At 67.5% G+C, this 22,906-nt stretch overlaps 1 protein-coding gene and 1 long non-coding RNA gene across 2 annotated transcripts; both read left to right on the top strand.

Moving 5' to 3' along the window:
* Positions 1 to 854: 854 nt before the first annotated feature.
* On the top strand, positions 855 to 3,825 carry LOC123590718. Its single transcript, XR_006708945.1, has 2 exons — positions 855 to 1,164; positions 1,500 to 3,825. It is a non-coding gene; the product is annotated as an uncharacterized LOC123590718 (long non-coding RNA).
* Positions 3,826 to 16,894: 13,069 nt separating this feature from the next.
* Positions 16,895 to 20,031, top strand: PIM3 (Pim-3 proto-oncogene, serine/threonine kinase). Its single transcript, XM_045463885.1, has 6 exons — positions 16,895 to 17,275; positions 17,390 to 17,499; positions 17,604 to 17,654; positions 17,738 to 18,107; positions 18,656 to 18,832; positions 18,917 to 20,031. Exons 1-6 carry the CDS (start codon positions 17,191 to 17,193, stop codon positions 19,102 to 19,104), a joined length of 981 nt encoding a protein of 326 aa, XP_045319841.1. The 5' UTR covers positions 16,895 to 17,190; the 3' UTR covers positions 19,105 to 20,031.
* Positions 20,032 to 22,906: the final 2,875 nt, after the last annotated feature.

A 22,906-nucleotide genomic window follows, 5' to 3' on the forward strand; every position in this document is an offset into this window, starting at 1 on the left:
GGACTAGGAGGCTAGTGCCTCAGGCCTGGGCGGGTGCAGGGCAGGGGAAGCTCCGTGAACAACGTCAGGAGTTTTGAACACTGCACCTGAAAGTCACTTTCCCCCCAGATCGCCTCAGGTATTCGTCCCCAAGCCTCCGCACCCAGAGCGGACCCCGTGAAGCAGCAGCTACCCGCGGGGGAGCTGGTGGGTGGCGGGGGCCGTGTGGCTGGAGGGGTACGTGGCCCACAGCCACCCTGGCTCTCGAGGGTGTTCCTGTCTGTGACTCTCAGGTCCCCAGGGCCTCGGGTCTTCAGGAAGGGACCTACGGTCATGTCGAGAAGGGAGGGTTCCTCCGTTAATGAGGACCCCTGCCCCTGGGGTACCCCGCTGGCGAGCCCTCCCTGATGCAAGCTCTCATCTCGGACGGGCCCGGACTTGGCGGTCGTGTCCGTCCGTGGCCATGCCGGGGTGTGGCTGCGAGCGGCGGCCTCCGGCTGGCTGGGCCAGCCACTGCCCCCCCAGCATGTTACTCGGCTCAGCCTGTGCTCCTTGCAGGGCTCCCTGGGGGGACCGGGTCTCATGGGCACCGGGGCCGCTGACCGTGGAGCCCAGAGCTTCGGGGACAGGAGCACAGAGTCCCCACACAGTCACGGCAGCGATCGCCGCTGCGCCCATCCCCGTCCGCGGGCACCGCACCACCCGCGTCCCGTTGCGTTTGGCTGGCTGCGCACCAGAGCCCGGGGCCTGCGTTGTCCCCAGGGTGCCCGCGCTCTGCAGGGGCCGCCCCGGGGAGTTAGGCGGTGCTGACGCGAGGCGAGGCCGTGGCCCGCACCCTCAGGGCGGTGAGAGTGTATCACCTGTTCCACACCACCCCGGGAAGGTAGTCTGCTATTTACCGTCTTGGCCGGGTGGGGGCAGTTCCTGAAGTTTCTGCTGGACTGTCCCCACCAACAGAGCCCCGCCCCTGGGCGGGGTACATCAACCACACTTACTCATTTGGGGACCGGAGTCCTGAGCACTGTGGTCCGCGGACCGGCTCACCTCACCCAGGACCCGGTTTATGATCCGGGCCCATGCGCCCCAGCTCTGCAGGCACCCGTGCCGGTGCAGACGGCATCTCCCCGGGGGACGGCCGCGGAGTGAAGCCATGGGCCTCTGTAAGAGCAGCCGGGGAATCATGGGGTGAGCAGTGCTGCAGGGCTGTCCTCCCTTCCCCAGCCGGCCGGCCAGGCTGTCCGCCGCCGTTCTGCTCAGTCACTGGCCGGGAGCTGCTGGGGGTCCCAGCTGGAGGCAGTGCCCACGACGGCGAGAAGGCCATTGGGAGGACTGAGGACAGAGCCGTGGCGGGGCAGGACTTAGGTCGTCCCAGGCCCTCTGGCCACTCTGCAGGGGGGGGAGGAGGGAGGTCAGGGAGGAGGGGCACCGGGGTCATCGCGGCGAGGGTGGGTGGTGAGCGCTGGGCGGATTCCGCATCCCGCCTCCTGGTTTCGCGTAGTGTGTCGTGGCCTCCCCTCCAGCGCCGGCCCGGCGGCTGACTCGGAAAGGCTGTGCCGGAAGCCGCCGCACGGAGAGGCCCACGCGCTGCAGAGCCACGGGAAGTCCCATCGGCGAGGACCCGAATCCGCACCCCCAGGAGTGAGCTTCGGATGAGACCGCAGCCCCGCCCTACCTGGACGCCGGACCCCGGAAACCGCGAGGCCACACAGCCGGGGTTGGAGAGAGCCAGTGAAGCTTGGGGTAATTTGCTCCCACTGTCAGAGCCCCCCCAAAGGTAGAGCCGGCTGTGGGCCTGAGCTCAGGAGGGGAGAGGGGCAGCGAGGGGGGCCACCCCTGCAGGAGGCCAGCGGTAAAGTCTCACGGCGGCAGGGGGCGGGGAGTCCAGAGAGTCTTGTAAGGATGAGAGACGATGCCCCGAATGTGCCTGCTGGACATGGTCACAGGGAAAACCGATGACGGGGCGGGGCAGCTGTGAGGGGTCCCTGAGCAGGAGGGGCCAGAAGGGGACAGGTGTGACAGGGCGGGCAGGAGGGGGGGTGGAGAGCACAGGAAGGGACACAGAGCAGACGGAGCAGACCACTGGATGGGTGTCCCCAGCTGCACCCTGCTGCCCGGTCAGGAGCGAGTGGCCACAAGAGGGGCTGGGGGGAGACGGGTCCGTGGTGGCTGGGGATCTCAGCAGGGGGCAGAGGACAGCGAGGGCAGTGAACCCTGGGGGAGCTGCAAATCGAAACCACCCTGAGATGCCCCCTAGGACGGCCACTAGCTGCGCGCTGCTGACGGGAGCAGCCACTGGGGAGATAGCCTGGAGCCCCCTCGTGGAGCCGCCAGTGACACTGGCTTCCGTCCCGGGCGCGTGCCCACAGGAGTGGAAGGCGGGGCCTCACACACACCCGTACACGCCGTTATCCCGGTGCACAAAAAGGGGAAGCGACCTGAGTGTCCACTGATGGACGAAGGGACGAGCAAGACGCGGTCCATCCGTGTAGGCGATCATCCCTAGAAAGGGCGCTTCACCCCTGCTGCACCGCGGGTGAACCCTGAGGGCACCGTGTTCAGTAAAAGAAGCCATCACAGAAACACAAATCCTGCGTGGTTTCACGTCTATAGGAGGTGCCAGAATCTGGAGTGGTCAGATTCACAGAAGCAGAGAGTAGAGACGGTGGTGCTGGGGAGGGTGCTGGTTGGGGGGGGTGAGGGTCTGATGGGGAGGGAGTTCCAGTTTGGGAAGATGGAGAAGTTCCTGAGACGGGTAGTGGGGTGGGTGCACAACAACGTGAATGTACTTGGTGCCCCTGAACTAGGCACTTACAAACCGTTAGGTGACCTGGCGAATCGTCTGTGGTGTAGATTTCACCCGGTGAAAAAGCTGCTGAGTTAGCGGCGGGCAGCAGCCCCGAAACACAAACCTCGGGGATTTCCACGTCTGCGACCAGCTCACGGCCAAACACCTGCCCGGCACAACGTAAAAAGGAGAACGTTGACGATACCGATTTGACAATTCAATGTTTCTTTACTCCGAACGTGAAATAACAAATAACAAACAACCACGGCTAGTTGAGAAAGAGACCACGGAAAAAAGGAAAACGCTTTCCTTTCTAGGTCCTTCAGTGTCCCTTCTACGGGCACTGGAGGGGGGAGCGGGGTGCCTCCCGGGGTGGGGTGCCTGCTGGGGGGGAGCGGGGTGCCTGCCGGGGTGGGGGGGGAATGCCTGCCGGGGGGAGAGCGGGGCGCCCACCAGAAGCCTCCCCAGGCTGGCAGGCTGCTCTTGCCTGTGGGCAGAGAGGCTGGGAAGAGGTCTGGAGGGGCTCCCGCAGAACCGTGTTGACACGAGAGCCACGTCAGCACAGGTGGTCAATATAAGGACGGTCTGGGGGTGACTCACGTGCAGACTTCTGCCGGAGGGGCTGGAGGGCTGGCAGAGGTCCCACGAGGTCCCGCTGGGTGACCCTGGGCCGGTGCACAGCCTTCTTGTCATTTCTGTCATCCAAACGGCACAAACGCTCGTGTTCGTTTCTGCTGCATTTAGTAATTTGGATATTGCAATATGCATATTTTAAAAAAAGGCATTCCCTGGGCGCGTCTCCCCCCTACCTCCCGGACTTGGGAACCCAGGTGCCCTGGGACCATCAGGGAATGTTCTGGGTTTCTCTCAGGCCCCAGGCCCCAGGCCCTGGCAAGGAACCAGAGCTGCCTGTGGTGTGCAGGGTGCAGGGGTGAGGCCTCCGCAGAGAAACAGCTGTAAGCGGGCGCTCTCGTTACCGCATGGCTGTGTGCGCTGCATGTTGAGATGACTGTGGATACCGGGTTAAAGAAGAGCAATGATTAAAATTAATTTCACCCGTTTCTCGCTACTTTTAATTACCCGAGTGGCCCACATTCACTTTTCATCTGGTGGCACCAGTCTAGAGGGCCACCCTCTGCCACCGGTGAATTAGGTCAGCTCCTTTTTTCCCCCTAATGTCTCCAGAGGGGCCTTTGGGAGGGGGGTGCGTCAGGCCCCCAGCCCCATCTGGTGAGCTCTGATGCCCCCCCCCGACCCCCCCAACCAGGCAGTGTCCTCCCCACCTTCCCGCTCCCCTCCCCCGACCGGGCCAGCTCTTCCCCCAGAAGCTGGGGACCGGGAACCTGGGAGGAGGCCTTGGGGGTCTCTCAGAACCCCTCCCACGTGCTCCTCGGATCTGGGCTGGGGCAAAGCCTCGCGGGGGCAGGGGAGACAGAGGAGGCCCAGTCCCAGATGGCAGACACTTGGGTGCCCCTGGCCTGAAAACCGCCACCCAGGGGGAGGCCCCTGTGGGCACCGAGCAGCTCTGGGCCTGAGTGAGGTTTTCCTAGCAGACGAGGATATGTTCTGAGGCCGGCTCGGCTAAGACCCTGGCTTTGTGGCCCAGAGCGGGGCTTTTCCCGAGAGCAGCCGGTACCTTCTGCCGCGGCACAGGCCCGAGGGACCCGGGTGTGCGAGGGGCTGGCCCGGCTCGGGGCGGCTGCGAGTTCAGGATCTGGGGCTGGCTGCCTGGCCGAACACCCCCGGGCACGCGCACACACGCTCACGGACACGTGCACACACTCACTCGCACACGCTGGGGCCTCCTGAGCGGGGCAGCCTTCCAGGGAACTCGTCTGTCTTGTCGACGCCCCGCCCCCTCTCGGGGCCCCGCCAGCCACCCCAGAGTGTTGGAAAGATGTCCCCCATCCGGGGTGCGTCCTGGGCTTAAGATGGGCCCCCTGCTGGATCCGTTGGGTCTTGCGCACCTCCCCCCCTCCCCCTCCACGGCGGGCGGCACAGCTCAGAGACCCTCAGCAGCGGGGCCTCCGCGGGACACCCACGCTGGCCTGGGACTCAGCCCCGCCGCAGCCTCGGTGCCCGGCCTGGCCTGAGAGCCGAGCCTGCCAGGGCGTGTCTCCCCACGAGGTGCGTCTTCTCTTAGCCACACCCCTGCCCTCTGCCCGTCCAGGGCACAGACTGAGCCACCCAGGTGAGCCAGTGCCAGAGGTGGGCAGCCTCCGGGTCCAGTCGCCACGAGGGTCCAGCGTGGCCAGGCCTGGGGAGACCCGCTAAGTACAGGGCCCACCGCCACCAGGCGAGGGCTTCTGCCAGGGTCCGTGTGGCTGCAGAAGCATCCGGGCCTGGCAGGGGTCGAGGCCGCGCTCAGAGGGGGAGACTCCGGGCCTCTGGCAGGGGCAGCTCCGGCTGGTGGCTGTGCCCTGGCCCTGCCTTCACCCTCTCTGCTGGCCCCGTGCCACGGCCGCCTGTCCCAGGACACCGTGTGCAGCCGGAACAGGGCGTGTGTTTGCTCAGGGCGCCCCACGGGTCCCTGCTCGGCACCCAGGAGCCTCAGCAGGCCGGACAAGGGCCCATTGTGTCCCCAGCTGCCCCTGCCCCACAGCCACAGGCCACAAGGCTCCCACCGGGTCCCCCATCCCCCCCCGACTCCGCCCCCGCCTCCTGACCGCACCACCCACCGTCTCCCCACTGCACGCCCTGGCCTATGCCCCTAGCCTGTCCCTCATCCTGGTCCCCGACGCCCCTGGCAGCCCACACCCTGCCTGCCCGCTGGGCCCAGGCCTCCTGGATCCTGATCTCTGGTGCCGCTCCCTGCCTAGACACCACCTGGTGGTGCATCCAAGTGCCCCGGGGCCGCCCCCCTCTCCTCCCCCCTGCCCCACCCAGGGCGGGAAACCCTCTTAACCGACTGTCCCAGGCAGGGCAGGAGCAGAGCAGAGCCCCTCGGGCCGCAGGGGCTTCCCACTGGAGGGGGCCTGAGAGGTGGCAATTGCTTGGGTGGGTCCAAGGGTCCTGGGGGTGGCGGGGGACAAGTGCAGGCCCTCGGTGCCCTCTGTCAGGCTCGGGGCTGGGGCCCCTTCATCGGAGAGCCGCACTGCTGCCCAGTGAGGGGGGCGGGGCTGGCTACGCTGGCCCAGAGATGAAGCCTGTGGGTGAAGCCTGGTCATGAGCTGTGAGGGCTGCAGCGGCTCAGGCGTCGGGGCCTCGGGGCTTCTCAGTGGATGGGGGGCTCGTGGGGGGGCCACCTGCACCCCTCCGGCGCAGGGGCCAGAAGAGGTTGAGGGGGGCACCCACAAGCCAGGATGACCTAAATGGTCCCAGTGACAGGTGGGGAAAGGTGTCACCATCGACTGCAGGGGAGCCCAGGGGACAGGGTGAGCCATGGGGCAGGTGTGTTGGTAACGAGTCATCGGAGCAGCTACCTAAGCGACAGGGATGAACTGACGCGGGCACCCTGCTGGAGCGACTTGGGGTGAGGGGGTCAGCCCCACCAGGGGAGGACCCAGCTGATGCACCCACCCGCTCAGGGGGGCGGGCACACGTGTGTGATCACCCCCCCCCCGCCACTCAGCCGCATTTGGGGGTCTCCAAGGTCCCCCACTGACCCGGGTCTGCCCTCCTCCTGCTCCCCTCCCCCTGCAGCTGTGAGGCTCCTCCTGGGCCCAGCCCAGTGAGGTCTCAGGTGGGGAAACCAAGGCTAGAGGTGAAGGAGGGGGCGGACATCCGTGGGGCAGGCTTGTCCGACACAGGCCAACAGCCAGCCATGTAGAACCGGTCTGACCGTGTGTGTGTGTGGGCGGGGGGGTCATGTCCACGTGCGCACGTGCGCGGGGATCCTGCCAGGAGGCAGGCGGAACAGAGGCCACAGCGTGCGTCATGGGCAGCACCCCAGGGCGCCCGCCCAGCGGCAGATGGCAGGGCTGGTACCAGGCAGCAGAGCCCCGAAGGCCGGGCCAAGGGAGGGGGTGGGGGAGGGGCTGGGAGGCAGCCGCTTTGCTCCCCTCCACAGGTCAGAGACACAGAGACAGGTGCACGGGAGGCCACATGTGGCCCGGGGCCTGGCCACCGGGGAGTTGCCAAGACGCCCTCTGCGGCCCTGCCCTGGCTCTGCCCACCCCACCCTCAGTCCTAGGTCAGCCCGGCCCGTGCCCTCCAGACCCCCATGCTCGCTGAGAGAAGGCCAGCGTCAGTGTCGACGCGCTGCCCTGCGTCGGCACGCCTGCGGCCACGGTGCCCAGGCTGCCCGGACGCCGGCCCCCGCCCGCCTCCCTGAGAGCGCCGCAGCCCGGCCTGCGCTGGAGTCACCAAATCCTGGAAGGGAGACTTCAGGACCGCAGACCGTCCACAGAGGCCCTCTGCCCGGCGCGGCCCAGCCCGCCCCTCCTGCCCCCATCCTGGGCTCCTTCCCACCACCCTGTCCCCGCAGGCCTCGCTAAGACACCTCCCCTTGGCCTGGCTGGCATCCCTCTGCCCCCACCTCCTCTCCCAGCCTCCTGGACCCTAGATCGTCCCCACGGGAGATGCCCCCCACCTGCACCCTGCTGGTGCTGGACATGGGGAACGCCAGCCGGGGGCGCAGCCAGCCCCTCCTACCCGGCCTCCGGGACTCTCACGGAGCCCAGGCCTGGCCACCCACCCCAGCTCCCGAACCTCCCCTCCCCTGGCTCCTGGCCCAGTGAGTCCCAGCCTTAGGCGTCTAGCCTGTGATGGGGCGGCAACCGCGGCCTGGCTGGAGCCTCAGTTTCCCAATATGTAAATGGGGAGCAAGAGGAGGACAGCATGCCCCATCTCTGCCCTGAGAGCCCCACGTGAGGAGAGGGGCGACGGGCGGGTCCTGCGCAGAGGTGTGGCGGTGGCTCTCTGCCTCCCCTCCCTGTCCTGCCCCTGCTCACCAACAGATACGCTTCGGCCCCAGGAAGGATGCCAGTACCTGGAATCCAGGACCCGAAGGACGCCCCCCAGGCCTGAGCTAGTTCCCGCAGCTGCCCCCCGCCCCCCGCCCCACTTCAGGCCGACATGCACCCCGAGCCTGCCCAGCCAGCCCTGCCCTGGTCCGGGGCTCCGGGCCTCGGGAAGAGGCAAAGCCCAGGTGAAGCCTGGATGGGGGGATGGGAATGGTGTGTTTTAGTGCCTAGAAGTCAGGGGGCATCGGCAGAGGGTCTGGGTGCTAGGAAGGGGCGGGAGACACAGAAGCGGGTCACACGGGGCTGCAGGACCCTCTGGGCACCCTACCCACCCAGCCCGTCAAGCGCCTTGCCCTAGCGGCTGTGTGGGGGCAGACGGCGCTCCCAGGAGACCCATCTTGCAGCTCAGAGAACTGAGGCCCGGTGGCTCTGTCTTTCCTCCACAGGCAAGAGGGAGCCACTGAAGGTTTCCAGCCAGGGAGTGGTGTTCTGAAGCAGGCTCCAGAGGTGTCCCGAGAAGGAGGGCCAGTGGGGGTCGAGAGCAGCAGAGCCTGGGCGCTGGGGCTGGGGGAGGGCCGCGGGGGGTGGGGTGGACACCGGGGCCACTGTAGTTGGGGGGGGGGGCCTCGGCCCTGGGTCCCAGAGGAGCTGCCTCGCCGGCCTGGGAGGGACTCCAGGGCCGGGTCGAAACCCCGGACTGGCAGCGCGTCCCAGAAACCACAAGTCAGCGGCTCCCCTCCGGCTGACGCTGCCTGGAAAGCCACTCTGGGAACGCCCCGGGTGCGGCACAGAGACGGGGGTGAGAGGGCAGAGGGTCAGTGTGGATATTGCCTGGGGCCCTCAGGGGAAGGACCGGGTCCCCAGGGTGGGGCCTGGGCCGGAAGGGAGGAGCCTGGCCTGGCTGCGAGTGGGGGGCACCTGCAACGCCCCCATCGTGTCTCCCCGGCCGGCAGTGCTGGGTGATGACTGAAGACAGGCTCAGCGCGGAAGCCCCGGGGGGCCCAGACCTCCAAGGGGCTGACGCTGCTGTGCTGTTGATGAAGGAGAGACAAGGCCCCCGTCTGGAGCCCAGCCAGGCCCTGTGGGGGTCCCAAAAGGAGGCAGAGGGGGCTGGCACAGGGTCCACTCTGGGCCAGTTGGCTCTTAGACACCTCTTGGTTCCCCCCCACCTCCGGCCCCCCCCCCGCCGTGCCCTGAGGAAACTGCCCCCCTCAGGGCAGTGGGGGGGGGGGAGCCAGGCCCACAGGAAGCAGGAAGGGGGTCTGGGCAGGGAGGCGCTGGTGGCTTGGGATGGGGAATTTCTTGGGCGTAGGGGAGCTTAGCCAGAGAGTAAAAGCACAGAATTCTTTCCATGTCTCTGTGGTGACTCAGTAGCTGTTCCCCCCCCCCCCCGCCCCCCACCCCGGGTGACTGCGTCAGCCCCCGGAAGGCGCCTGACCTCTAGCGTGGGGTGAGCCCCCCCCACCCCCCCGTGCTGCAGCCCAACTTGTCTTCCCAGTCAGGTGTGGCCTGGCCCAGCTCAGCCCCCACCCTCCACCTGCGCTGCTCTCCCCGTCCTGGTCCCCCACCCTGGCCACACCCATCTCCAACCCAGCCTGGACTCCAGCCTCCAGGCTTTTAAAGGGTGCTGGGCCCTGGATCCCAGCGTGGGTGCCAGTGCCGGCGGCGGGGAGGGTCCACACAGGGTCTGCGAGGCCCTGCCCGCAACCCCACCGTGACTCAGTTGTCCTGCTTCGAGCTAGGGGGCTGCTCCACCTGCCAGGGTGCCTGAGCTGGCTGGGAAGGGGCTTGGGAAGACAGGGAGCACATGTGATAAGGAGCCCCCGTGCTGGAGTGCCCACCACGGACATCTGGACACCACCTGCCTGGTCCACACGGGCTTGCTGGCCTCACGCGCACAGACCCTGTTCACAGTGCTTACCTATCGTCTGAACCCTGGTGCGGGCTGACCAGCCGCTGGGGAGCTCTGTGCTGTCCTCCCAGCCAGACTGGGTCCCTCTAAGCCCCTGGGCCCCAGAATAGCTGGGGAGCCCCGCGGTGGCCCAGTCCCACTTGGGGGTCGGCAGGAGTGAGCAGGGGGCCGCGGGATGGGGGCATCTCCTCACCAGAGGCCTGTTCGGCTTCTGTGCTGGCTGGGGTCCTCCCTGGCCCTGCCCCCCCCCCCCCTTCCACTGTCACTTTCAGGAACAGGGGAGTGGCCTTGAGGTGGAAGCCAGCCCAGCTACTTCTTTTGAACCAGATGCTCTGTCCAGGTCACCTCCTGCCTGGGGACAGAGACAGGGCCTCGGTGGGCTCTCTGGCCGCCCCCAGTCTGGGTTGGAGCTTGGACTCGGGGTGGGGGGCAGAGCCACAGCAGCCCCAAACCCTTTCTCCTTTACCTGCCCTCCGTTCCCCCTCCCCACAGAACAACATGATAAGCCGGGAAAGTCCTCTAGCCCAGGCTTGGGGCTCAGGGTGACCAGACCGTCCTCTTCCTCCCTCACGGGTGTGGCCAGCAGCCCCTGAATACTGACCTCCCGCAGCGGGCCCGCGTCCTGAGCCCCCACACTCCTGCCGTACCTTGGGATCCGAATGCCCACGTGCCTCTCAGTGCCCAACCCCGGCCGGCACTGGGGACGCTTCCGGGAGCCAGAGCTGGTCCCTCTGGCAAAACCCGCAGTGAGGAGGGTCTGGAAGGCTAGATGGGGCCTCCTGGGGCTCACCTGGCAGATGTGCTCTGCCCTGCCCAGCCCTGCTCCAGCCTGCGGCCCCCGGGGTCCGGCCCCTGCGCACGGCCCGGGTCCACCCCCAGCGGGCACGGAAAGCAGGGGCCGGCTGAATCTCGGGTCCACGGAGGCAGGCCTCCAGGGTGCTGAGCACCTCGCGGGCCTCAGCCGGTGCCGGTCTCGTCCTTCAGCCAGGAGCAGAACTTTGGGCCACACCGGACCTTCCTTGGAACCACTGACACGCCTGGGCATCGGGGGACTCGCTGCAGGCTGGCTATTTCCGAACCACTAAAGGAGAAGACCCACAGTGCTCCCCGGCTTACCGGCTCAGAGCTGTGTGGGTGCTGCCTGGGGCCGGCAGGGAGGGGCCAGCTGAGGCCTGACCGGAAGGGCTCCCCAAGCCTCACCTGTTCTTGGGTGGAGCTCCTGCCCTCGCAGTGACACTCTCCTGTGTGCTCGGCTGGGCCAGTGGCCACCCGTGGGCTCATCCTTCCTGAGGCTTCCCCCTCAGTGTCCCCGAAGACCACTGCTGTCTCTGCTGTAGTATGAAGGCAGTGTCCCCACAAGGGCTGCAGTGGGGGTATGTGAGTGCCGGAGCACAGGGGGTATGCAGGAAGTGCTCACTAAACGCACATATCCAAGGCCATACTGTGTCCCGAGCTCATGTTTGCTGTGACCAGGCCCTCAGGGGGTCTGTGCTCCGGACACTCTGGGGGTCCATTTGCAGGAGACGGTTCCTCCACGACCTGAGTGTGGTCTGAGTGGCCTGGGCCAGTCCTGGGACTGGCCCAAGACTACGTCATCACTGCTTGGGCCCCGGGGCCCCAAGGTCCCTGAATCCCTCTGGGACTCAGGACACCAGCCCCGTCTGCTCTAGAGAGACTCCCTGACTGGCTCCAAATGGCACAAGTCTGGTCCCCACACCTTTGGCCCCGCTGTTGCCCCAGCCTGGGCCCTGGAGGTCACAGGTGCTGACAGCCCCCCACGCCCTCCCTCTGTTCTCTGTCAGCCTTGGAGACCCAGCTGAGTTGGGCCTCCTCCTCCAGGAAGATCCCACATGGGACCCACTGCCTGCGTGGATCCTGAACCCTGGCCAGTGGGAGCTTCATGCAAATCAGAGGCAAACCCAGGCAGAGCCAGCTTCTGGCTCCTTGGGGATCACCCCCATAGCCCCTGCCACACCTCACCCTTGTCTGCATGCTGGAGGTTGGAGTGGAGTGGGGCGACGGTCCCGTCCAGCCTGGACGTCATCCACAGAGGCTGCAGGACTTTCCCTGGCCAGGTTCTCAGAGGCTGCACCCGGTCCTGGGGGGACAGGGTGTGGGGTCCCTGCAGAAGGTGGCACGGCCACCCTAGCCCCTGGGGCCCCAGGCCAAGCAGGAGGGATGTGGGACAGCCCTCCCCTAATCCAGGCAGGGTTCCTTGGCCTTGAGGTTCTCAGCATGGTGGGGGTGGAGCTTCCCCGGGTGAACTGGGCCCGGTCCCACGTCTCCCAGTCCCGGGGAAACCCCTGACTCTATCGATGAAATCCAGGGCCCGTGCCCAGGACAACAGACGGAGACCCCGCACAGTCATGTCCCTCGGAGGCCTCCTGCGTGCCGTGGGAAACACCTCACAGGCACCTCACTGGGTTCTCCTTCCGGACCCACACGAGGGTGATCAGAGTCCCCGCAGACAGGGAGGCCCAGGTGAGGAGAGGTTGGGGATGTGCCCATGGTCCTGGCATGGGCTGGTGGCAGAGCAGGGACTTGGCCTGAGGGGTGGGTGGGGACCAGCTGAGGCTACTCAGCTTGGGTCAGAGGGCGGTCCCAAGGGAGGGAGGAGATAGACCCTAGCTAAGTGGCCAGGGAGCTGATGCCCACCGTCCGGGGCCAGCCTGGTCCCCGTCGCTGGCCTGAGCGTCTCTGTGGGGAGAGGGTTTCTGTGGGCAGATGGTCACCGTTCCCATCACCGCCACCCTCAAGGCTGGGCTTGGGGTGTCCAGTCCAGCTGTGCTCGGGTCAGCTCTACTGGGGACCCGGCCCCTCCCCAGGTTAGGCCTGGACCCTCCCCCGGCTTCTTCGGTTTTTCAGGCCCTGCCCACCAGAAGCAGGGGCAGCCGTTGCCAGGCCTGAGGGGGCTCGCTGGCTAAAGGGTCCACGGTGGCGTGGGTGTGCCATCAAGAGGGGGCGACAGTTCTCGAACGCAGGCCGGCCTTGGCCGGGGGTCAGGCCAGACCGGGGCCCCCTGGGCAGGGAGGCCAGAGTTCACGCAGGCCACCGCCGCCCACTGGCTCCCACACATTTTCACCCCACCCCAGCCCAGGCCCTAGCCCCGGTTGCCTTTGGGAAATGTTACAAAACCCTGGCCCAGTCCTGCTGGCTCCCCTCCCTAGCGGGTGAGAGGCCACAACGGAGGTGAGGCGAGTGGAGGCCGGAGGGAAGGCCCTTCCGCCTCACCCAGACGCCCCTGCTGCGTGCGGCTTGTGCAGGCGCTGGAGGAGGGGCGGGGGCGCCGGGCTGTGTCACCGAGTTCTCAGGGCCCAGCTGGGGCCTGGGGCGGGAGCGGGTGCTGGTACAGAGCTGGGTGTTGTCTGGGAGCCAACAAGCCAGGTGTGCGGGCCCGGGAGAGGACAGACCCGGGAAGGCCAGGGGTTCCTGCAGTCAGAGCAGAGGCCAGAGGTGGCTTAGGGTGGTGGCTGTGACCGTGGGCCAAGTCACCGGGGGTAACCCTGCCGGCCAGGGCAGTCCTGGTGGCAGCATGCTGGCAGAAGGCAGGAGCTGGAAAGACGGGTTGCAGAGGAAGTAGAGACTGGGCTGGCGGAGGCTGGAAGCAGGGAGGGGGTCCAGGGGGAGCATGGGTGGGCTGGTGGGGGGCGGCTAGGGAGATGGGACAGAGGCATGGCCTAGGTTGAGGGGTATCTCGAGGCCAGGGCAGGGCCGAGCAAACCTGTGGGGCGTCAGGGACAGCTGGAAAGGGGCAGATTGAGGAGGACTTAGTTGTTGGTACGGGGACTGGGGTGGACAAGACCACCAGAGAGCAGGGAAGAGGGCCCGGGGGAGGCCTGAGGGGGCCTGGAGGCTTGGAGGGCAGCCCCCTGTGTGTGCCCTCCCTCCCCGCCCCCCCTTCTCCGGCTCTGTGGGCATGTTCAGAAGCGTGTGAGCGAATGTATGTTTGCACAAGTGTGTCTGTGCGGGGTTTGTGTGTGTGCAGGAGACACAGAGTGTGAGTGACCCAGGCCATCTTCTGTCCACTTCCCTCTCCCTTCGTTGTCCCGGAGACGAGCCTGGCTCCAGTCACCATAGCAACAGTGCAGCCCTCCTGCCAGCAGGATAGGGTGACCCACGGGCCGGCTGTTTCCAGCACCAGGGGCAGGGACCCTCTCTCAGGGTCTGCCCTATGGAAGCCGGCTGTGGCTGCCACTCTTGGCAGGATGGTCCCGGGACGGAGACACCCTTAGCACGCTGGCCTGACCTCCGACGCCTTCAAGGGCCACGGAAGGCCAAGGCACAGGGCCTGGCTCTCCGTGGTCGGTGGGGCGGCAGGATGAGGAGCCGGCACCTCACCCCCAGTCGAGCCCACCATCTGGTGGCCTCTCCTGTCTGTGAGCAGAGTTGTCCCCAGCTCCGCTGCTCATGGAGGTCCTCGCCTGGGCCACACCTGCCTGTGGGTTCCAGAGCTATTTTTAAGGCCCACCGGGTAGGCCTTCAAGAAACCAGGAGAAAAAAACCAGCAGGGACTGGCATTCTACACTGCTGGTGGTGTGGGGGGAACCAGACCGGCAGGGAGGGGATGGCCTGGGGTCATCCCCAAGAGCCACACCCAGGGCAGAAGGGCAAAAGCTCCTTGACTCTGATCCGGCTTTGCACCACCCCTACCAAGGAGGACAGAGACTCCACAACTGGGAGAATCCCTCGGAGCCTCCGTCTGCCAAGCTGAGAAAGGGGTGGGTGGTGCCCCGCTGCAGGGAGGGACGGGGAGAGGTCCCCGGCACCCTGCCAGAGTGGACCTGGGGCCCTGGGTGGCTGCACAGGCAGAAATACCGGCCCCCTGCCCACTCCTCAGGCCAGAGGGAGGCTGAAAGAGACCTTGACAGCCATGGACAGGCCCCGGTGGAGGGTCTGGGTCCAGCACGATCCCTCGCAGAGCTCCCAGTCGGGGAAGGGTACACACACACTGGCCCACGCGTGCACACACACACAGGCTCGCACGACAGCACAGGGGCAACACACAGGGCGGTGTCTACAACGAATAAGGGCTCTGAGAAAATCCCCACCCCAGAAAAAAGGCTGCCTCCTGCCCCATCCTCTACCTCCCAGACCAGGCCAGCAACCCCTTCCCCACTCCTGGAGCCTTCCAGAGGCTTGCACAGATGGCCCAGACCACCCTCAGAGCTTGAGGGGCTGTGGACAGGACACATATTCATTCCACCGCTTTCTGAAGCAGTATGAGTGAACCCTGCTCTGAGTTTGGGGAGACTCGAGGTTTTCAGACCAAGACCCGGGAGCTGGGGGTGGGGGGGTGCTCCGCCCCTGGGATGCTGGCCTCCCAAGGCTAACTCCCAAGATGAAGGACCCATAGGGCACACGGGGCCAGGGCACATGAGGAGGACTGGCCTGGAGATTCACACGATGGACTGGGGGCACACCAGAGAGGCCACCGGAGACATCAGCTCCTGTCGGTGGAACCAGGCCCATCTCAGAACCACACCTTGCCGTGGTTATCACCTACACCCAGGACACCCTCCATCATTTCCACCCTCCCCAGCCCAGCGCAGGCGGAGGCCGGGTCCAGGAACCCATTACAGCCTGACCCGAGGTTTACTCCTCTCTGGCGGACGGGTCCTGGGACCCTCTGCTGGTCCTCGGGAGGACCCACAAGTGGACGATAGCCCCACAACAGGTGCTGTGTGGATTTGGCTGAAGGGGTGGGCTCCTGCCCTCTACCTTGGATCTGACTCTGTGGGGCCCCCTGCCCTCACAGGCCCATGCTGCAGGAGGATGGTGGACAGAGTTCCCGTAGCAAGAATCTGAGAGCTGGATCAGTGAAGGGCCTACTTTCTGCCCTGGGACAGTAACAGTGGCAGCGAATGGCAGTGAAGGGGGGTGGCTTGGGGGAGGTTGGGTGTGCTGCTTTGGGGGTGGCTTGGGGGAGGTTGGGTGTGCTGCGGGAGCCAGCGGGCCAGCCCAGGCCCCTGAGGCCCTTGAGTGTGCATCCTTGGGGGACACACCTGAAGGGGACCCCAAATGGGCCCAGGGATGTGCCTGCAATGATTAGACCCCAGGCTGGACGGCAGGGTCCACAGAGAGCACCTGCAATGCCAGCGCCTCGGCCCCTTGGCTCCAACCCTCAACCCTCTTGGAGACAGCGGGGTGGGGGGGTGGGGGGGTGGGGGTGGAGGGTGGGAGGGGGTGGGGGTGGAGGGTGGGAGGGGGTGGGGGGAGACTGCGCTACTGCTACTGTAACTGGCAGACAGCGGCTCACATTCGAGTCCTGAGCAGCTCAGGCTGGTGACCTTGGGCGGAGGTCAGCAACCTTCAAGGTTTGACCACTCCACACAGGTGATTCTGTGTGGTACTGAGGTCAGGGAACAGGCTCGGGTCCAGACTACAGCCATGTGTAGTGGTCAAGGTGGAGTCCCTCGGAAAGGTGGTCAGCAGCTGGACCTGGAGAACAGCCAGGTGGGCGGAGGGCAGAAAAGGGTGCTCTAGGCATGGGGACAGCAGAGCAAAGGTTCCAAGGAGGGGATGCGTGGTCAGGGACCTCAGGCTGCGGGCTCGAGGTCAAGACCCAGTCAGAACAACGGCCCCGGGGTGAACCGGGGACGGGGTGGTGAACCGGGGACGCCGGAGACAGGGTCAGCGCTTCGCCCGCGCCACGGGCTGCGATCTCCCGAGCGCAGCCGCTGAGCGGGGGTCCCCGAGAGGGCGGCACTGCCTCCTCGGGCTGGGCGCGGAATGCCGGACACCTATTCGCACGGTCCGGGGCCCACGGGGGTCGCCGCCAGGACTCCCGCCTCTGCTCGGAACCCTGAACCCACAGCAGCCCGCGTGGTCTAGCTGTCCGCTGGGGACGCGGCGGAGGGGGGCGCGCGTTCTGCGGGTGACCTTCCCCGGCAAGGCCTGGGGCGGGGCTGGCGAGTCCCTGCTCCGCCCACACACCACCATTGGCCGGGGCTTCGGGGCCCTTTGAAAACCCCGACTTCTATTGGCTCCCGCGGCCCCGCCCCACACGTCTCGGCCGCCGCCCGCGCAGGAGCTGCGCGTGCGCGGTGTGTGTGCGCGCGCGCGCGGGAGGGGGGTGACGTGTACCGCCACGCCACTCTGTGCGCCTCCGCGGCTCCACTATAGCGAGCTAGTTCCGGGCGTCTCTCCGCGCACCCCTGGCCCACCAGACCTCGCCAACCCCAGGTGGAGGCGCCCGGCCCGGCCAGGCCGTCGTCTCGGCCACCCGCGCGCGCCCCCGGGAGCGCCCCCGGTGCTCAGACCCCGCGGAAGGGGGCGGGGTTCCGATCGCCCCGCCCCCGCGGAGGGATACGGTCGCCGCGGCCCAAAACCCCGGGGCGAGGCGGCCGGGGCGTGTGAGCCGCTCGCTGCTGCGCGCGCACGCGGTCCACGCGCGGCTCGGCCCGGGGCCCCTGCGCCGCGCGGACTGCCTCGCCCGAGCGGGTCCCCGCGCTTCCCGCCTCGCCGCCGCGGCCGCCTCCGTCCGAGGCTCGGGGCTCCGCGCGGCGCCGGGAGGCCGCCCTCTCGCGTCTGCTGCCGCGCGGGGAGCCGGGCCGGGTGAGAGGCGGCGGAGAGCCCGGGGGCCGCGGGCCCGCGCCCCGCTGCCGCCCGCGATGCTGCTCTCCAAGTTCGGTTCCCTGGCGCACCTCTGCGGGCCAGGCGGCGTGGACCACCTCCCGGTGAAGATCCTGCAGCCAGGTGCGCGCGGGGCTGGGGGGCGCCGGGGGCGGAGGAGCCGGGGCGCCCGGGCCGGGGGAGGGGGACCGGGACGCGCCGGGCCGCACCAACCCCACCCGCGCGCGGTCCCCACAGTTAAGGCGGACAAGGAGAGCTTCGAGAAGGTGTACCAGGTGGGCGCCGTGTTGGGCAGCGGAGGCTTCGGAACAGTCTACGCGGGCAGCCGCATCGCCGACGGACTCCCGGTGAGTCGGGCCGCCGGGCGGACCCGGGTTTCTCGCCCACCGCGCGCGTCGTCGCGTGTCTTCGGGCCTGACCACTCGCGTCCTCCCCCCACCCCCGTCCCCAGGTGGCCGTGAAGCACGTGGTGAAGGAGCGGGTGACCGAGTGGGGCACCATCGTAAGTGCGGGCGCCGTGGGGCGGGCCGGGGCCGGGGTCGGGGCCGCTGCGGCGCGGCGCGCGCTGACCATCGTGTCCCGCAGGGCGGCGCGGCCGTGCCCCTCGAGGTGGTGCTGCTGCGCAAGGTGGGCGCGGCGGGCGGCGCGCGCGGCGTCATCCGCCTGCTGGACTGGTTCGAACGGCCCGACGGCTTCCTGCTGGTGCTCGAGCGGCCCGAGCCGGCCCAGGACCTCTTCGACTTCATCACGGAGCGCGGCGCCCTGGACGAGCCCCTGGCGCGCCGCTTCTTCGCTCAGGTGCTGGCCGCCGTGCGCCACTGCCACGGCTGCGGGGTCGTGCACCGCGACATCAAGGACGAGAACCTGCTGGTGGACCTGCGCTCCGGCGAGCTGAAGCTCATCGACTTCGGCTCGGGCGCGCTGCTCAAGGACACGGTCTACACCGACTTCGACGGTGAGCGCGCCGGCGGCGGCGGGCGGGGGCGCCCGGAGGGGCCGGTGACTGTTAGAGGCCGCGCGCGCCGGGAGCGGGCTCGCGGCGGGCGGGCGGGCGGGCGGGGGCGGGGCGCGCGCGGGTGTGCGCCGGGAGTGCCGGGGCCTCCCCCTGCGCGGGGGCGGGGGCCGCGTGCGTGCCGCGCGGGGGCGGGGGCGGCGCCGCAGAAATCCCCGCATTGCGGAGCGCGGGGAAGCCGGGGCCGCCCGCCCCGCCCGCCTCCCGAGCCTCGGCTCGCATCTGTTTGTTGTGAAACCCGAGCCCTCGCTCATGTGACCCGCTCCTCCCCCGGCCGGGCGGGCCGGCTGGGGAGGCCGCGCGCCGGGTTTTTCCAGGGTGATGACGGGCAGGATTTCGAGGCCGGCTGCCTCCCTGCCTCCCGCGGCCCGGGCCTCGGAGGTGACTCGGTAGAGCGTAGAGCGCAGGGTCTCGGCGCTCGTTTGGTGGGCCGCCGGCCCCCCTACCCCCCACCCCCGGGCGGACGTCCTAACCCGCGTGCGTCCCCCCAGGCACCCGGGTGTACAGCCCCCCGGAGTGGATCCGCTACCACCGTTACCACGGGCGCTCGGCCACGGTGTGGTCCCTGGGCGTGCTGCTCTACGACATGGTGTGTGGGGACATTCCCTTCGAGCAGGACGAGGAGATCCTGCGAGGCCGCCTCTTCTTCCGGAGGAGGGTCTCCCCAGGTGCGTGCCGGCTGCGGGGAGCGCGGGGAGCACCGGAGGCCGAGGAGCCCGCCCCCTCCTGACCATCCTCCCTCCTCTCCGCAGAGTGCCAGCAGCTCATTCAGTGGTGTCTGTCCCTGCGGCCCTCGGAGCGGCCGTCGCTGGACCAGATCTCCGCACACCCCTGGATGCTGGGGGCGGAGGGGGGCCCCGCAGAGAGCTGTGACCTGCGGCTGCGCACGCTGGACGTGGACGACGGGGCCAGCACCACCTCCAGCAGCGAGAGCTTGTGAGGAGGGGCCCGGGCCTGGCTTGTGGAGCCAGAGGGACCCACCCCACCCGGGCTGTCTGCTTCCTGCACAGGCAGTGACCTCTGACTCCTGGTGACCTTTGCCTTCGGCACCGGGCTGTTTCCTTCGCTTTGAGTGCCTTTTCGAACGCTGCTCTCGCGGGACTTGGTCTTTTCAAGCTCTGTCTGTCCAAAGACGCTCCGGTCCAGGCGGGGGCCCGTCCGGCCTGGCCTGGGCAGGTGCGGGGCCCCGAGACCGTCCCTCTCTTGTGCTGCTCCGGGAGGCAGGCCTGTTGGACTGTGTCGGACCAGGAGCATGTCCTGTGGCCTCAGCTCACGGGGAGGGGGGCACGGGGCCTCTGGTGCCCGCTCCCCCCTGCCCCCTCTTCCCGCGCCCGCCTGTCCGTCAGTGTTCGTCCGGGCACGTCTGTGCACTAGCAATGCAACGTTGGGGCCTCCGCCGCCTGTGCGCGCGCACGTCTATTTATGGTCTGACCCTGAGGAGGGCTATTTATTGTTTAATTTATTTGCGGGCGTTCCCTCCTCCCGGCGCCCCCACCTTCTGCAGGCCCCGGGGTGGGGGTGGTGGCCGTGTGTGTGGACCCCAGGTCCCGGTCCTACCTGTGTCTGTCGGAAGGTGGACTTGTACAGTGGCTAATTTGGGGGGAGAGGGTGCCTCCCCCACCTCGTGGCTCTGCGCCTCGGGCGTGGGGGGGGGGGGGGTTTAAATTATTGACCTTGTACAGTCCGCTTGTTGGCTCTGGAGGCTGGGGGGTGGGGGGACAGAGTCTCAAGCCTTTAATTTATTGTAGCAGCTGTCTCTGTGGTCCAGGTGCACACCGTGGATGGGGTTTCTTTCGGTTCAAAAGTGAGATGTCTGGAGATCCTATTTTTTATACAGGTATTTCAATTAAATCGTTTTTGTATATAACAGTTGCTCCGTGTTTATGAGGCAGGGAGGCTGCGGGAGGTTTGGAGGAAGGGGCCCGGGGTCTCTGGGCAGCCCCCTCCTCGTTCTGTGGGGAGGTGGCACATGGTGGGGACCCAGGCTCTTTCCTTGGCCTCCTTGCCACCCCATTCTCGCCCCCCGTTCCCCAGAGGGCAGGAGGCTGTGCTGCTATCAGGGTCTTCTGGGAGGGGGCAGGGAGCCCCGGCCTGGGATGACGTTGCCACCGCTAGTCTGGAGGCCGTGTCTGGGGGTGGCCACAAGGGGACCTCCGGTTTCTGTTCCCGGGGATGCCTAGTCAGCCGTGGGAGGAGGAAACGGCCCTTGCTCAGGCCACGTGGGCAGAAGCGTCCAGGGAGAGGCGTCCGTGCTGTTCCGTAGACGGAGGGAAGGGGTTCTGGAGGATAAGTAGAAGTTTGTTGGGTGGAGGGCGTAAGAAGACATTCCGAGCCCAGAGAGCAGGGGTGGGTGGGGTCAGGGGGCAAGTGCTGGCTGGTTGGGCCTCGGCCTGACGGTTGAACGGTTAGGGTGGAGGCCGCGGCCAGATTCAGATGCGGAAACACGGGCGAGACCCCACGCGGGGCAAGCTGAGCAGGGGTCTGGTCGCGTCTCGCCCTTCTGTGGGGCCATCCGCTCAGCAGCCCCTGGTGATGGGACAGCGGGGCACCTGCTGGGTGGCCGTCTTGTGTCCCGGGTCCCCGCACACAGCTGGAGGCCTGTCCCTGTGTCCCACAGCCCAGGTGCCAGCCGTGTGCCTGTCCTCAGAGCACGCACACCGTTGTGTGCCTGCCAGTGCGTCCCTGGGAGCGCAGAGTGGGATAAAGGGAGCATCTTGAGATGCTCTGCACAGGCAAGAGCAGACAGGAAGTTTTAGAAAGCAGAGCTAGAGAAACTGAAGCGGGGGGGGGGGCTGTGGTGGGTCCTGGGCCCTGCAGGGATTCAGTGGGTGCTTGGGGCCTGCTGGGGCCCGGCTGGCCTTTCCTGAGGAATCATTAAGGCTCAGGGGTCCCCAGGGACCCCCGAGCAGCTGCGTGAGGCAGTGGGGCTGCGTGGGGAGACAGTGCACCTGTTCCCTGGCCCCGGCAACCCCCTGACTCGCTGGGGCTCTCCGTGCTTCCCCCACCCTCTGCGAGGACAGGGCTCCTCAGACAGCCTTGCCCGTGTGGGCTGGAGCTTGTTGGGGGAACACTCGGAGAGTTGAGCGTGGTGTCTCTGCGGCATTTGGGCCTCCACCCTCTACTCTGGTGACAGTGACTCATGCGTCCCTGTGATCCCAGCCCCCCACTTGCCAGCTGAGGATGCTGGGCCGGTCTGGGGCCCCACCCCTCGCCCCTCGTCCACCCATCCTCCTCTGTCCATCCGGCCACCCACCTAAAGCTCCAGTAACCCTTCACTGAGCTCATCTCTGTGGGGGACCCCGAGTCGAGCCCTTGTAGAGGGCCGGGGCGCTGAGTGCGGCCTGTGGGGAAGGCGTAAAGTCTGGATGGCCCGAGGAAGGCCGGTCCCCGGTACAGCGGGTATCGTGCCCACAGGAGGCACCTTGTGAGGATGCTCAGGGACACGGGGTCAAAGTCCGGAGGTGAGTGGGGGAGGCTTGCCCTGCTTGGTGAGCGCGGAAGCCCCCACAGGCCGGGCCCGTGCCAGGGGGACACAACTGTTCTACGTCCCCGATCCCACGTGGTGAGGCCATGCCGCTGGCCCAAGGCCGCTGCCCACTTATCTGTAAGGCCTGAACGTCCCAAGTGTCCAGGACATTCAGGAGGGGCCTGGGGGACAGTGTGTCCCTGAGTTTGCCCCTGGGACAGAGGGCACAGCGCCATGCTGAGTTTGAGCCACGCTGCCCTCCTCGGGATCCCTGGCGGTCAGGGGCTCTGCCAGCCTCACTCGAGGCTCCTCAGCCCTGCGGCTTGTGTGCCCAGTGACACCTCTGAAGGTGTGGCAGGCTCAGGTTGGCGCTGGGCAGACGGCCCGGAGGGAGGCCATCGATGGGCTCATGGGTGTGGCCACATGGGACGCGGCCCCCTGCCTGCGGCAGGGAGGCCCCTCTGATGGAGGGGAGAGTAGGCAGGGAGAGGGTGCTGGCCTGCGTGTGTCAAGGCCAATAGGGAGCGTGGCCTCGGTCTGGGGCCCGAGGGTGGGCAGAAGGTGGGGGGCTGACGCCGCCCATGCGGGGCCACCCCCACTTCCTCGGCCCAGCCCTGCACCCCTCTGCCTCAGTGCTGACTGAACAAGCCCGGAAACCCCCAAAGCACCCTCCCCCCTACCTGGCCCGCCCAGTCCAGGGCTGGATGCTGTCTGTATTCCCAGTTCCCAGCTCCAGCAGGCAAGGGCTCTCAGCCAGGTCGTGCCTGCAGAAACTGAGGCCCAAGTGGCAGGGACCTCCTGTAGGTGCTGGAGTAGGACGCTGGCCCCACTGTTGTGTCCCTGCATGTAGTCGCCGCTGAGAGCCAGGCTGGAGGCTGGGGGGGCGGGAGGGGGGATGGTGGGCCTGGCTGCATCTGGGCCCCCAGGACCCCAGAGAGGCGGAGGGTGCAGCACTGTCTGGGGGGCTTTCCCAGCCCCTTCCCGAGATTTCCGAGAATCCGCCGTGGGCAGAGCTCCGGGTCTGAGGCTCGGGCAGAAGCTCAGAGCTGCGGCCGAGGCAGGCCCTGCCCTGCCCCGACCCTGCCACCGGACCCCCGCTCTCTGTGTGGGCCCCTCACCCTCCTCCCTGCTCCTAGACACAAGCCTGGAGCTCGTCAGGACCCGAGGGGCCGGCCTGCCCCCTGCCCCTCCACCCCCGGGCCCTGCACTCCTGGCCTCTCCTTGCAGAGGGAAGCGTGGCCAGTTCCCCTGAGCTGAAACGCCAGTTCCGTCTGCC

This window comes from Leopardus geoffroyi, chromosome B4 (assembly GCF_018350155.1).
Source record: "Leopardus geoffroyi isolate Oge1 chromosome B4, O.geoffroyi_Oge1_pat1.0, whole genome shotgun sequence".
Classification (NCBI taxonomy): domain Eukaryota; kingdom Metazoa; phylum Chordata; class Mammalia; order Carnivora; family Felidae; genus Leopardus; species Leopardus geoffroyi.